At 43.6% G+C, this 12780-nt stretch overlaps 1 protein-coding gene across 1 annotated transcript in view; it reads left to right on the top strand.

Annotated features, from left to right (window-relative positions):
* aco2 (aconitase 2, mitochondrial) overlaps positions 1 to 6666 on the top strand; it is a 69522-nt gene extending 62856 nt beyond the window's left edge. The window contains exons 17-18 of the mRNA XM_073033925.1: positions 2418 to 2539; positions 6083 to 6666. Of these exons, the coding sequence (XP_072890026.1) occupies positions 2418 to 2539; positions 6083 to 6217 (257 nt within the window). The 3' untranslated portion in view covers positions 6218 to 6666. The remainder of the gene's footprint in view (positions 1 to 2417; positions 2540 to 6082) is intronic.
* The last annotated feature ends 6114 nt before the right edge of the window (positions 6667 to 12780 follow it).

The raw sequence follows: 12780 nt of genomic DNA, 5'->3' as shown, positions 1-12780 counted from the left end.
TTAGTCAGTTCAAAAGGAACATTTCCCAATGCAAGATTGCAGAGAATTTAGGTCTTTCAACATCTACAGTACATAATATTGCGAAAAGATTCAGAGAATTCAGAGACATCTCAGTGCGTAAAGGGCAAGGTCGGAAACCACTGTTGAATGCGCGTGATCTTCGAAACCTCAGGCGGCACTGCCTAAGAAACCGTCATGCTACTGTGACAATTATAACCACCTGGGCTCGGGAGTACTTCGGAAAACCATTGTCACTTAACACAGTCCATCGCTGCATCCAGAAATGCAACTTGAAACTGTATTACGCAAGGAGGAAGCCATACATCAACTCTATGCAGAAACGCTGGTGAGTTCTCTGGGCCCGAGCTCATCTCAGATGGACTGAAAGACTGTGGAACCGTGTGCTGTGGTCAGATGAGTCCACATTTCAGCTAGTTTTCGGAAAAAACGGGCGTCGAGTTCTCCATGCCAAAGATGAAAACGACCATCCTGATTGTTATCAGCGAAAGGTGCAAAGACCAGCATCTGTGATGGTATGGGGGTGCATCAGTGCCCACAGCATGGGTGAGTTGCATGTATGTGAAGGTACCATTGACTCTGAGGCGTATATTAGGATTTTAGAGAGACATATGTTGCCATCAAGGCGACGTCGCTTCCCGGGACATCCATGCTTATTTCAGCAGGGCAATGCCAGACCACATTCTGCACGGGCTACAACAGCGTGGCTTTGTAGACACAGAGTGCGTGTGCTTGACTGGCCTGCTGCCAGTCCAGATCTGTCTCCTGTTGAAAATGTATGGCGCATCATGAAGAGGAGAATCAGACAAGGGAGACCATGGACTGTTGAGCAGTCTTATATCAAGCAAGAATAGACAAAATTTCCAATTGCAAATCTACTACAATTAGTATCCTCAGTTCCAAAATGACTAAAAAGTGTTATTAAAAGGAAAGGTGATGTAACACAATGGTAAACATGCCTCTGTCCCAACTTTCATTGAGTGTGTTGCAGCCATCAAATTCTAAATTTGTGTATTTTTACAAAATACAATTAAGTCGGTCAGTAAATCTATTGAAAATCTTTTCTTTGTACTTTTGTCAGTTAAATAAAGGTTCACGTGAATTAACTTATCACAGATTTTTGTTTTTATTGCATTTTGGAAAATATCCCAACTTTTCTGGAAATGGGGTTTGTATTTGGCCACTAAATTGCCCATGGTGGTAATTTACATGTGAGCAGTAGACTCAGTGGGGAGTTGATGGGAATGTGGGGGAAATGAAAAGGATTTTTTGTGGGATTAGTGTTCACTGGCTTATTGCTGTCATAAACACCAAGTATATTGAACAGCTTGCCTTGTATACTGTTCATCAGATCAGATCATTACATGGTGCATTGAGGTAGAACGAGGTAAAATGTTAGCAATGCAGATTAAAGTGTAAAAACTACAGAGAAAGGGCAGTACAGGTAAACAAAGTGAAGGGTCATGGTGAGGTCGAGAGTCCATCTTATTGTACCGGGGAACCATTCAATAGTCTTATGCAACAGGGTAGAAGCTGTTCTTGAGCCTGGTGATACATGTAGCTTCTGCCCAATGGAAGTGTGGAGAAGTGAGAATGTGCGGGGTGCGTGATTATGCTGGCTGTTTTGCTGAGTTAGTGAACGGAGACCATGAGGGAAGGCTGATTCCTGTGATATGCTGAGGTGTGACCACAACTCTGCATTTTGCAGACACAGCCCTACACAAAACAAAAGCCATCGTCCCCTCCGTGGACTCTGTCTACACTTCTCGCTGCCTCGGTAAATCAGTCAATCAAATCAAGGGCCCCTCTCAAAGACCCACTGCACTGAAAAAGAAAAGGTAAATGATAAAGTGTAAAGTCATAATGAGGTAGATTGTGAGGTCAAGAATCCATCTTGTCATACAAGAGGGCCGTTCAAGTCTCTAACACCGGGATAGAATCTGTCTTTGATGCTTTCATGCTTTTGTAATTTCTGCCCAAGGGGAGAAGAGACAATATCAAAGGTGTAGATCGGTGTTTGCCCGTCAGCATGGAGATGATGGGCTGAAGAGTCATTTTCTGTGCAGCATGAGATTAGCCTACCGCACAATATGTAAGTGAAGGGGAAAGTGGTGCTGATTGAGACGAGCTGAAACTTGCTCCTCTTTTACTGAGCTGTTGCACCAAAGATAACTTCATTCTTCGTAGAGGAAAAAATAATCAAAGTTCAAAGTAAAATTGTTATCAAAGTACATATTTATCACCATATATACCCAGAGATTCATCTCCTTGTGGGCATACTCAGTAAGTCCATAATAGAATCAATGAAAGACAGCACCAACTTGGCTTTCAACCACTGTGCAAAGACAACAAGCTGTGTAATACAAAAACAAAGTAATAATAGATTTTTTTCTTTGCAGAAACCAATCTGAAGAAACAAGGTCTGCTGCCCCTGACCTTCTCCAATCCCAGCGATTATGACAAGGTGCAACCGGATGATAAAGTCTCCATCATTGGGCTGAATGAATTTGCACCTGGAAAGGTATTCTTGCTTGCTGTTGACTCTGTGCTGTTCTTCATAAAATTCCAGTTCCAATTCCTCAGCTTCTGCTGTCCCCTCTCAAATTAAAGTACCTTGCCAGTAACGTTTTCCCAACTAGTGATTTTCACAAGCCTTAATATAATTGTCCTGCAAGATCAGGTGTGAGGAGTCAAGTCAAGCTTATTGTCATTTAACTATATATGTGTGTGTGTGTGTGTGTGTATATATGTATGTATGTGTATATGTAAGTGAGATGTTTCTTCGAACCAGGGTATAAACATAGAAACATTGAAAACTTCCAGCACAATACAGGCCCTTTGGCCCACAAAGCTGTGTTGAACATGTCCTTACCTTAGAAATTACCTAGGGTTACCCATAGCCCTCTATTTTTCATAGCTCCATGGGATGATATCCCTGAATATCATCACTATCCAAGAGTCTCTTAAAAGACCCTATCGTATCTACCTCCATCACTGTCACTGGCACCCCATTCCACGCACTCACAACTTTCTGCGTAAAAAAACTTACCCTTGACATCTCCTCTGTGCCTACTTCCAAGCACCTTAAAACTGTGCCCTCTCGTGTTAGCCATTTCAGCCCTGGGGAAAAAGCCTCTGACTATCCACACAATCAATGCCTCTCATCATCTTATACACCTCTATCAGGTCACCTCTCATCCTCTGTCTCTCCGAGGAGAAAAGGCCAAGTTCACTCAACCTGTTCTCATAAGGCATGCTCCCCAATCCAGGCAACATCTTTGTAAATCTCCTCTGCACCCTTTCTATGGCTTCCACATCCTTCCTATAGTGAGGCGACCAGAACTGAGCACAGTACTCCAAGTGGGGTCTGACCAGGGTCCTATATAGCTGCAACATTACCTCTCGGCTCCTAAACTCAATCCCACGATTGATGAAGGCCTATGCACCGTATGCCTTCTTAAACCACAGAGTCAACCTGCGCAGCAGCTTTGAGTGTCCTATGGACTCGAACTCCAAGATCCCTCTGACCCTCCACACTGCCAAGAGTCTCACCATTATAGCACAGGAGTACACATAATACACAATAATTTACAAAGGTAAGGATAACATCTACAAACGAATCACACATAAATAACAAACTAAAGTGCATTAATATTAAATATCATAAGGTACAGAACAGATTAACCAGTGGCACTTCAAATACAATGCGTCCAGGAGTTCAGAAACCTAATGGCCTGGGGGAAAAAGCTTTCTCATTCTAACCGTTCTTGTTTTTATGCATCAGAGTCTCCTGCCTGATGGTAGAAAGTCAAAGAGGATGCTGGATGGATGGGTGGGATCCTTAATAATACTAAAGGCCCTGCAATGTAGCGCTCCTGATAAACGTCCCTATGGATGAATGGTGGGGAGACCCCTATGATCCTCTCAGCTGTTCTCACAGTCCCTTGTAGGGGCTTCCAGTCTGATGCTCAACTGCTCCCATACCAGATAGAGATGCAACTTGTCAGGACACTCTCAGTGGTGCTCCTGTAAAATTCAGTTAAGATGGGGGGGTGGCTTACTTGCCTCAGTCTGCTGTGCCTTCTTCAGGGAGGTGATGCAAAGGAACCAGATGAAGTCGTCCATGATGTGAACTCCCAGGAACTTGGTGCACTTAACTCTATGTATGGGGGAGCCATGTAATCGCAGAGGAGGGTGGTTCGTCGGCACCTTCCTCAAGTCCACAGTGATTTCCTTTGTCTTCTCCACGTTCGGGCTTAAGTTGTTCTTTTCACACCAATCCACCAGTGGCAGAACTGAACTGAATTCATATTCAAACGTTTCCTCTGCTGTGTGTAAAACCTGAGCAGTCTCTTCACTTGCTAGTTTCTAGTTGGTGAGAAATGTTTTTGGATTTCAAGGATACATGGCCTGTTGACTTACAGACCAGATGAAGGGTCTTGACCCAAAACATCAACTGTCCATTTCCTTCCATGTTACCTTAAAGTTCAAAGTAAATTTATTATCAATGTATATGTCACTATATACATACAGTACTGTACAAAAGTCTTAGCCAAGGTAAATTTGATTCCAAACAATTTATCATTACAGAAAGTCTCTCCAGTGCTTCCTCTCCTCTTCCCCCTTTCCCATCCAAGATACCACTCTCAGTCCACAACAGAGACCCACATCAGAATCAAGTTTATCACCTCTCACACATGTCATGAAATTTGTTTTTTTGCAGCAGTAGCAGCAATACATAAAATTACTACTGTACAGTCCAGAAATTTTAGGCACTCCAGATAGAGATATATATATACACACACACACACTTTTTGAACAGTACTGTACCTGAGATTAATTTTCTTGCATTCGCAGTAAAGCAGAGAAATACAATAAGATCAATGAACGACACACAGAGACTGACAAACATTGAATGTGCGAAAGAAGGCAAAACTGTGCAAATATAAGAAAACAAGTAAATCAATAATACTGAGAATGTGAGCTCCTCTAGCATCTCATGTGCTGCTCCAGATTCTGGCATCTGCAGTCTCTTGCATCTCCATGGATATGCGCTGTCTGATTTGGGTTTGGTTGGTACATAGCTTTTACCTAATAAGGTGGTTGTGATCCCTGAGCAAAGATTCCCCTTTCTCACTGTCACTGGCAAACAAGCTGTCCTCCCAGTTAAATTCAGAAATAATGAGTGTTACAGGCTACCAGATATCCTGCTGTCTGTCGAAGGAAATTCTTCTCCAGAAGAGGGGTTGTACAGTACCCATTTTTCACTTAATCCATGCATATTAATATTAGACATAACAGCAGTGTTTTCACTTGGGAATCATTTCAGCATATATTTCATATATATTGAGAAACCTAGCCTGAAGGTGCAGGGGTTCCCAACCTGGGATCCATGGACCCCTCGATTAATAGTAGGGGTTGGTAACCCCTGATCTAGAGGTTGGACAGTCTTGAATTTAAACCCTGGGAAAGGGTATCATTAATTATACCTCTGAAATGGACCATATGGCTCAACTGGTCAGTGCCTTTCATGAAATCTTCCGTACCTAATAATCAGCATAAAATGGAGGTTTAAGCATGGTCCACTGTCCTATTAGATTCCTCCTCCTTCTGTCCCTTACCTTTACTGCCGTCACCTCCCAGCTTCTCACTTCATTTCCACCCACCCACCTTTCCCCTCACCTGGCTTCACCTATTACCTGTCAGCTTTTACTCCTTCCCCACTCCCCCCACCTTATCCGGGCTCCTTCCCCCTTCCTTTCCAGTCCTGAAGAAGGTCCCAGCCCAAAACATCAACCATTTATTCCCCTCCATAGATGCTGCCTGACCTGCTGAGTTCCCCCAGCACCAAGTGTGTGTGTTACTCTGGATTTCCAGCATCTGCAGAGTCTCTTGTCATGTTTCATAAGGATACAGGGTATAGGAGGGAGGGGAAATGTGTGAAGCACGATGATCTTAAGGTACCAGTATGTACATTAGCTCTAGTACACTGATCGGATGTTTGATTCTTTTCCTATGAATTTATTTTCGGTTGTTGGTTCTCATTTCCTTTTTATTCTTTCAGCCTCTCACTTGCACCCTTAAGCACAAGGATGGCAGCCAGGATACGATTCTACTCAACCACAGCTTCAATGAGGGACAGATTGAATGGTTCCAAGCCGGCAGTGCTCTCAACAGAATGAAGCAACTGCAAAAATGAGGCGACCGGCCGCAGCGAGGGAAACGGACTGTGTCCAGCACAATTGTACGAACGGAGCCATCCTGCTGCCTCACCTTGTCCTCCGATAACCGTTACTGTGACGTCCAGTAGTGTGCCCACTCCCTTCCGACAATCAACATTTGGCCTGCGCTTGCAATTTGATTTAAAAAAAAAAAAATCTGTTCATTGTCTCCTACCTCGGCGTGGTGAATGGAGCCCAATCTCCGTCGGCTTGTTGGAAGAAATTTATTTTTTATTTCTGTAAGTTTTGTTTTGCTACCCCCGCCACCCAGTGGAACCAAACCAACCGGATTTGGTTTATTTCGGTTTGTGACATTTCCATGATGATTCATTTCAATCTGACCTGACAAGGTGCTGCGAATGAAGTCATCAGGTTTTTTTGGGGAAAATAGCAAGAACAATGTCCCAATAAAGTCCAAAAGCTGAAACCTTTTCTTGCAAGAGCTTGGTGAATGTGTGCCAGTGCCTGGACCCTGTAACTACGTGAATGAATGCCAGTACCTGAGGACAATCAGTTCCAGGAGCATGAGGCCTGATTAAGGATTGGGAATAGCTACTGGAGTTGCTTTATAACACTTAGTAGTCTGTAAGAGTTGGTAAAATCCAGGAGCCTAACACTGGCAAACAGTTACTCGTCTCTGTGCCACAAGTTGTTCTCGTTCATTACCTGTTTTAGATACCAGGCGCCAGTTTTGCGCAAGGCATTTGTGATGGCCTTGGCCTATTTGGTAAAAACACTCCCGCAGTACTGAAGGAAAGGTAATTGTATTTTGGCTCATGAGGAAGGAATAGGGATGCACCAACAGCTTGGCTGAAGGAGAGTGTCCCACGGGTTCTTGTGATCAGTGTCCGCCCAGCAACACTTGTCTGGCTTCAAATGATGTGCTTGCCAGGTAGAGTAGCCTTGCCTGGATAGATTCCGTCGCCATGGTAGTGGAGAAGTTCCTGTGCACCTTCTGCCATTGTTTGGAGAGAGAATGATGTGTTGGAGAATGGAGGATCACAACCACAGTATACTGACGCTTCCAAGCTTCCACCAAGCACACGGCTTTGTCCTAGATGTGCCAATGTTACATTTGTACCATATTCCATCACTGACCTGCCGAGTTATTGGTGGTCTATGGGGAGAGCCCCTCTAACCCACCCAACCAGCCGTGGCATTAACCTTGCTGGCCAGTACTGTTCTTCAGATGCTAGATGTGCTAATGTTACATTTGTACCCAGGGCATAAATGTAGGAATAATGGTGCATAGTTCCCTGAAGGTGGAATCTCATGTGGATAGGGTGGTGAAGAAAGCTTTTGGTATGCTGGCCTTTATAAATCAGAGCATTGAGTATAGGAGTTGGGATGTAATGTTAAAATTGTACAAGGCATCGGTGAGGCCAAATTTGGAGTATTGTGTACAGTTTTGGTCACCAAATTATAGGAAAGATGTCAACAAAATAGAGAGAGTACAGAGGAAATTTACTAGAATGTTACCTGGGTTTCAGCACCTAAGTTACAGGGAAAGGCTGAACAAGTCAGGTCTTTATTCTTTGGAGCGTAGAAGGTTGAGGGGCGACTTGATAGAGGTATTTAAAATTATGAGGGGGATAGATAGAGTTGACGTGGATAGGCTTTTTCCATTAGCGTAGGGGAGATTCAAACAAGAGGACATGATTTGAGAGTTAGGGGGCAAAAGTTTAAGGGTAGCACGAGGGAGAATTTCTTTACTCAGAGAGTGGTAGCTGTGTGGAATGAGCTTCCTGTAGAAGTGGTAGAGGCAGGTTCGGTATTGTCATTTAAAGTAAAATTGGATAGAAATATGGACAGGAAAGGAATGGAGGGTTTTGGGCTGAGTGCGGGTCAGTGGGACTAGGTGAGAGTAAGCGTCGGCACGGACTAGAAGGGCCGAGATGGCCTGTTTCCGTGCTGTAATTGTTATATGGTTATAAATATTCCATCACTGACCTGCTGAGTTATTAGCATTCTATGGGGAGAGCCCCCTAACCCACCAAACCAGCCGTGGCATTAACCTCGCTGGCCAGTCGTGTGCTCCAGTTGCTTGATGTTGGCTGATTTGGCTTTGTCTTTGAAACTGAAGGAGAGGTTGTCAGGACCTGCTTTGAAGATGAGTATAATTTATCACTTTGTTAGGATAGTTCAGCTGTAAACTTACTTCAGTGGTTGGTAAGTTGATGGAGAAGATCCTGAGAGGCAGCATTTATGAACATTTGGAGAGGTATAATATGATTAGGAATAGTCAGCATGGCTTTGTCAAAGGCAGGTCGTGCCTTACGAACTTGATTGAATTTTTTGAGGATGTGACTAAATACACTGATGAAGGTAGAGCCGTAGATGTAGTGTATATGGTTTTCAGCAAGGCATTTGACAAGGTACTCCATTCAAGGCTTATTGAGAAAGTAAGGAGGCATGGGATCCAAGGGGACATTGCTTTGTGGATCCAGAACTGGCTTGCCTACAGAAGGCAAAGAGTGGTTGTAGACGGGTCATGTTCTGCATGGAGGTCGGTGACCAGTGGTGTGCCTCAGGGATCTGTTTTGGGACCCCTACTCTTTGTGATTTTTATAAATGACCTGGATGAAGAAGTGGAGGGATGGGTTAGTAAATTTGCTGATGACACAAAGGCTGGGGGTGTTGTGGATAGTGTGGAGGGCTGTCAGAGGTTACAGCGGGACATTGATAGGATGCAAAACTGGGCTGAGAAGTGGCAGATGGAGTTCAACCCAGATAAGTGTGAAGTGGTAGGTCAAATATGATGACAGAATATAGTATTAATGGTAAGACGCCTGGCAGTGTGGAGGATCAGAGTGATCTTGGTGTCAGAGTCCATAGGACACTCAAAGCAGCTGCGCAGGTTAAGGAAACGTACAGTGCATTGGCCTTCATCAATGTGGGATTGAGTTTAGGAGCCCAGAGGTAATGTTGCAGCCTCAGACCCCACTTGGAGTTCTGTTCTCAGTTCTGGTCGCCTCACTATGGGAAGGATGTGGAAACCGTAGAAAGGGTGTAGAGGATTACAAGGATGTTGCTTGGATTGGGGAGCATACATTGAGTGAACTTGGCCTTTTTTCCCCAGGGGCGACAGAGGATGACAGGTGACCTGATAGAGGTGTATAAGATGATGAGAGGCATTGATTGTGTGGATAGTCAGAGGCTTTTCCCTAGACCTGAAATGGCTAGCACGAGAGGACACAGTTTTAAGGTGCTTGGAAGTAGGTACAGAGGAGATGTTGGGTAATGTTTTTTACGCAGAGAGTCTTTTAAGAGACTCCTGGACAGGTATATGGAGCTCAGAAAAATAGAGGGCTACGGGTAACCCTAGGTAATTTCTAAGGTAGGGACACGTTCAGTACAGCTTTGTGGGCCGAAGGGCCTGTATTGTGCTGTAGGTTTTCGATGTTTCTGTGTAAGTGGGTAGTTCTAAGTTGCTGTCTACAGAATCATCTGCAGTGATGTACTCTTTCTGATTAATGTACCTTTCATGTGACTCCAACTCTGGTGGACTTTGACTCAATCCCCTTTGAGTTTTGCAAGTATTCATCTATGCCTCACTATGAATCTGATATGGTCCTAAAATTTGTGTCTTGTGTTCATGTTTGCAATGACACTGTAATGAAGTCTGGAGTTTGAATAGTGCTGGCAAAATTCACCAAACTTTGGAGATAGGGTTGTTGCTGGGCACCCAGTTGATGACTCTCTCCATCACTTTTGTGTTTAGGTTTTGAGAACTGACTATTGTAAGAACATGATCATCGAAGCAGGAGATAACCACGAGTCTGCCTGCACGTTCTCTCTCTGTTGACCAGGATTTCACCCGAATGTATTGGTTTCCTCCAGCATCCTGGTCATGTTTGTAGGTTAATTGCTGCTGTAAGTTGCCCCTGACATACAGAAGGTGTTCAGGAGAATGTGTGTAGACTTGATGGGCATTTTGGAGAGAGAAACGGTGATGAGGTTGCAGGGAAGAAAGTGAGAGGAATGGGACTGATGGGAATTGCAAATTGCACTGAGTTGATGGGCTGAATGGTCTCATGAGAATTATGGCTTCTGGAATAATGTGATCATGTTTGGCAATGTGCAATCTAGTTGGGAGTTTAAGGAATTTTGAATTTTAATCTTACACGTCAATTTTTGAAACAACAGCAGTCTTGGCACTTGTACTCTGTATTCTGCCTTTAAGCCAACTTTCGCTATTGGCCCTTCAATTCAATGAGTCACCGTTCTGCTTGGCAACCTTTTGAGCAGTTCTTTATGGATTTTGGGAATATGCTTGATCACCATCCCCTTCACCAACCTTCCTTGTGCCCTCATCAAAATCATAACTATCTTTGTCCTAACTCTATCCCCGACTTCATAACATCCTTGCTTATGAAATGCCATGCGATGTTGAATCTTTGACCACTGCCTTGCTCACTTTTATGGCCAGAGTTCCAGGTATGTGCTGCCCATTAAACTGAAGCAATTCCCAGTTTATGTGGACTGGGTTGGCAGCTCCAGGACTTGCTGCCCCTTAGCCACAGGATAAGGGACCTTTTCTGCAGAAAAGGTAGGTCCTACAAAAACATTTACAAATGCCATGAAAACGTCTGTTATACCAGCCATGCTGCAGTTGGCTCACTTACACTGAGGATTACATAAGAAACCAGGAGTAGGCCACTCAGCCCTTCCAGTCCATCCTGGCGTTCATTATTGTGTCCAGACCTCATAGAGTCACTAGTAAGCTTTCATTGTGGATTCTCCAAACCAGTATGAGGATATCATTATACAGGAAAGAACCTAGACTGGTGTAGATCTAGCCTCTCACTGCCTTGGGGTCAGAGGAATATCAAGCCAGTGTTCTATGTCTGATAATTATTCCTCAAATTATTTCTTAGGGTCACCAACTCAGTTTGAGATTTCATCAGGTTTTTATAGGACCTTTGTATCTCTTAGTCAAACACCTTCCCACTCCACCCAACATTTCAAATTCCATTTTACTTAATTGACAGACATTCAAGATAAAGCAGCTACTTTTTCTCCCAGGTGTTGATAGATATGGCCAGGGGGTTCAGTTTTAGTTCCTTAAATCTCTGAGGCTCTGATGCTAACCAACATCAGGGATGGACAGAAGGGCCAGTTACTTGGTTCTTCTAACGTACAACAGTGGTTTCAATAATACACCCAAGACTAGAACATGGACAATATCTGTGAATACCTCTAATAACCATGCCTCCACAACCCTATAGGGTATCAACTGACCACCATTGCATCTTGGAATTACATCACCAACCAATGTGTCCTCTTGTTCAAGCTTCTCCCGCTCTTGGAAACATCTTGACATACATTCAATCTTACTCTCTCAGAACCATCTATACAGTATTTCAAAACAAAAATCACCCTTTTCTTCTACAATGTTATTTAGAACATAGTGTTAATTCTTTTAGTTGCTTGTGATAGGACAACCCTCTCACCCTTCCCCCCCATGAATCTCTTTTGGACAGCCTCCAATATTAATAATTCCTTTCCTAAATAAGGTGATGAAACTCTGCACTGTGCTCTGGTTGTGGCCTCACCAGTACCCTGTACAATTGTAACATACTTCCCTATTACTACCCTCTCTCATGAAGAGGGATTCATTACATTTGCAGTGTTTTTGTTTATCTTTGGTATAGAGCATTTATTAAGTTTAATAGCTCAGAGGCGGTATGTATATAAAACATTGTGGATCACTAAAACTTCATTGTTCTTGCTCTTCCTTAATGCCTGTTTAATAATGTTTGTGTTACAATTGTGTGTAGCAAGCCTAACTGTGATTAAAGAGCCAACACTCTTAGCCTTGTTCAAGAGTATCCCTGTTAACTGACTGGGAAGGTCTGGCCTAAGTCTAGAGCAGATAAACCAGGCTGATGGTTCAGTACTCTACTGTGGAGCAACAACTTTCAAGAAATAACTCGGGTTCTTCCCTGGCCAGGGAGGACCCCAGCTGGATACAGAAGTTAATAGAACATAGAACATTACAGCACAGTACAGGCCCTTCAGCCTACAATGTGCTGACCCTTAAACCCTGCCTCCCATATAACCCCCCACCTTAAATTCCTCCATATATGTCTAGTAGTCTCTTAAATTTCACTAGTGTATCTGCCTCCACCAGTGACTCAGGCAGTGCATTCCACGCACCAACCACTCTGAGTGAAAAACCTTCCTCTAATATCCCCCTTCCCTTAAAGCCATGTCCTCTTGTATTGAGCAGTGGTGCCCTGGGGAAGAGGTGCTGGGTGTCCACTCTGTCTATTCCTCTTAATATCTTGTACACCTCTATCATGTCTCCTCTCATCCTCCTCTTCTCCAGAGAGTAAAGCCCTAGCTCCCTTAATCTCTGATTATAATCCATACTCTCTAAACCAGGCAGCATCCTGGTAAATCTCTGTACCCTTTCCAGTGCTTCCACATCCTTCCTAGTGAGGTGACCAGAACTGGAAACAATACTTCCAAAAGTTTTATAGTTTTTTTAGTTCCTGTGTCAATAGTCTGAATTCAAATTATTTCTCTGGTATTCTGA

The sequence above is a fragment of the Hemitrygon akajei genome, chromosome 31, assembly GCF_048418815.1.
Source record: "Hemitrygon akajei chromosome 31, sHemAka1.3, whole genome shotgun sequence".
Classification (NCBI taxonomy): Eukaryota; Metazoa; Chordata; class Chondrichthyes; order Myliobatiformes; family Dasyatidae; genus Hemitrygon; species Hemitrygon akajei.
This window is presented reverse-complemented; position numbering and strand designations above follow the sequence as displayed.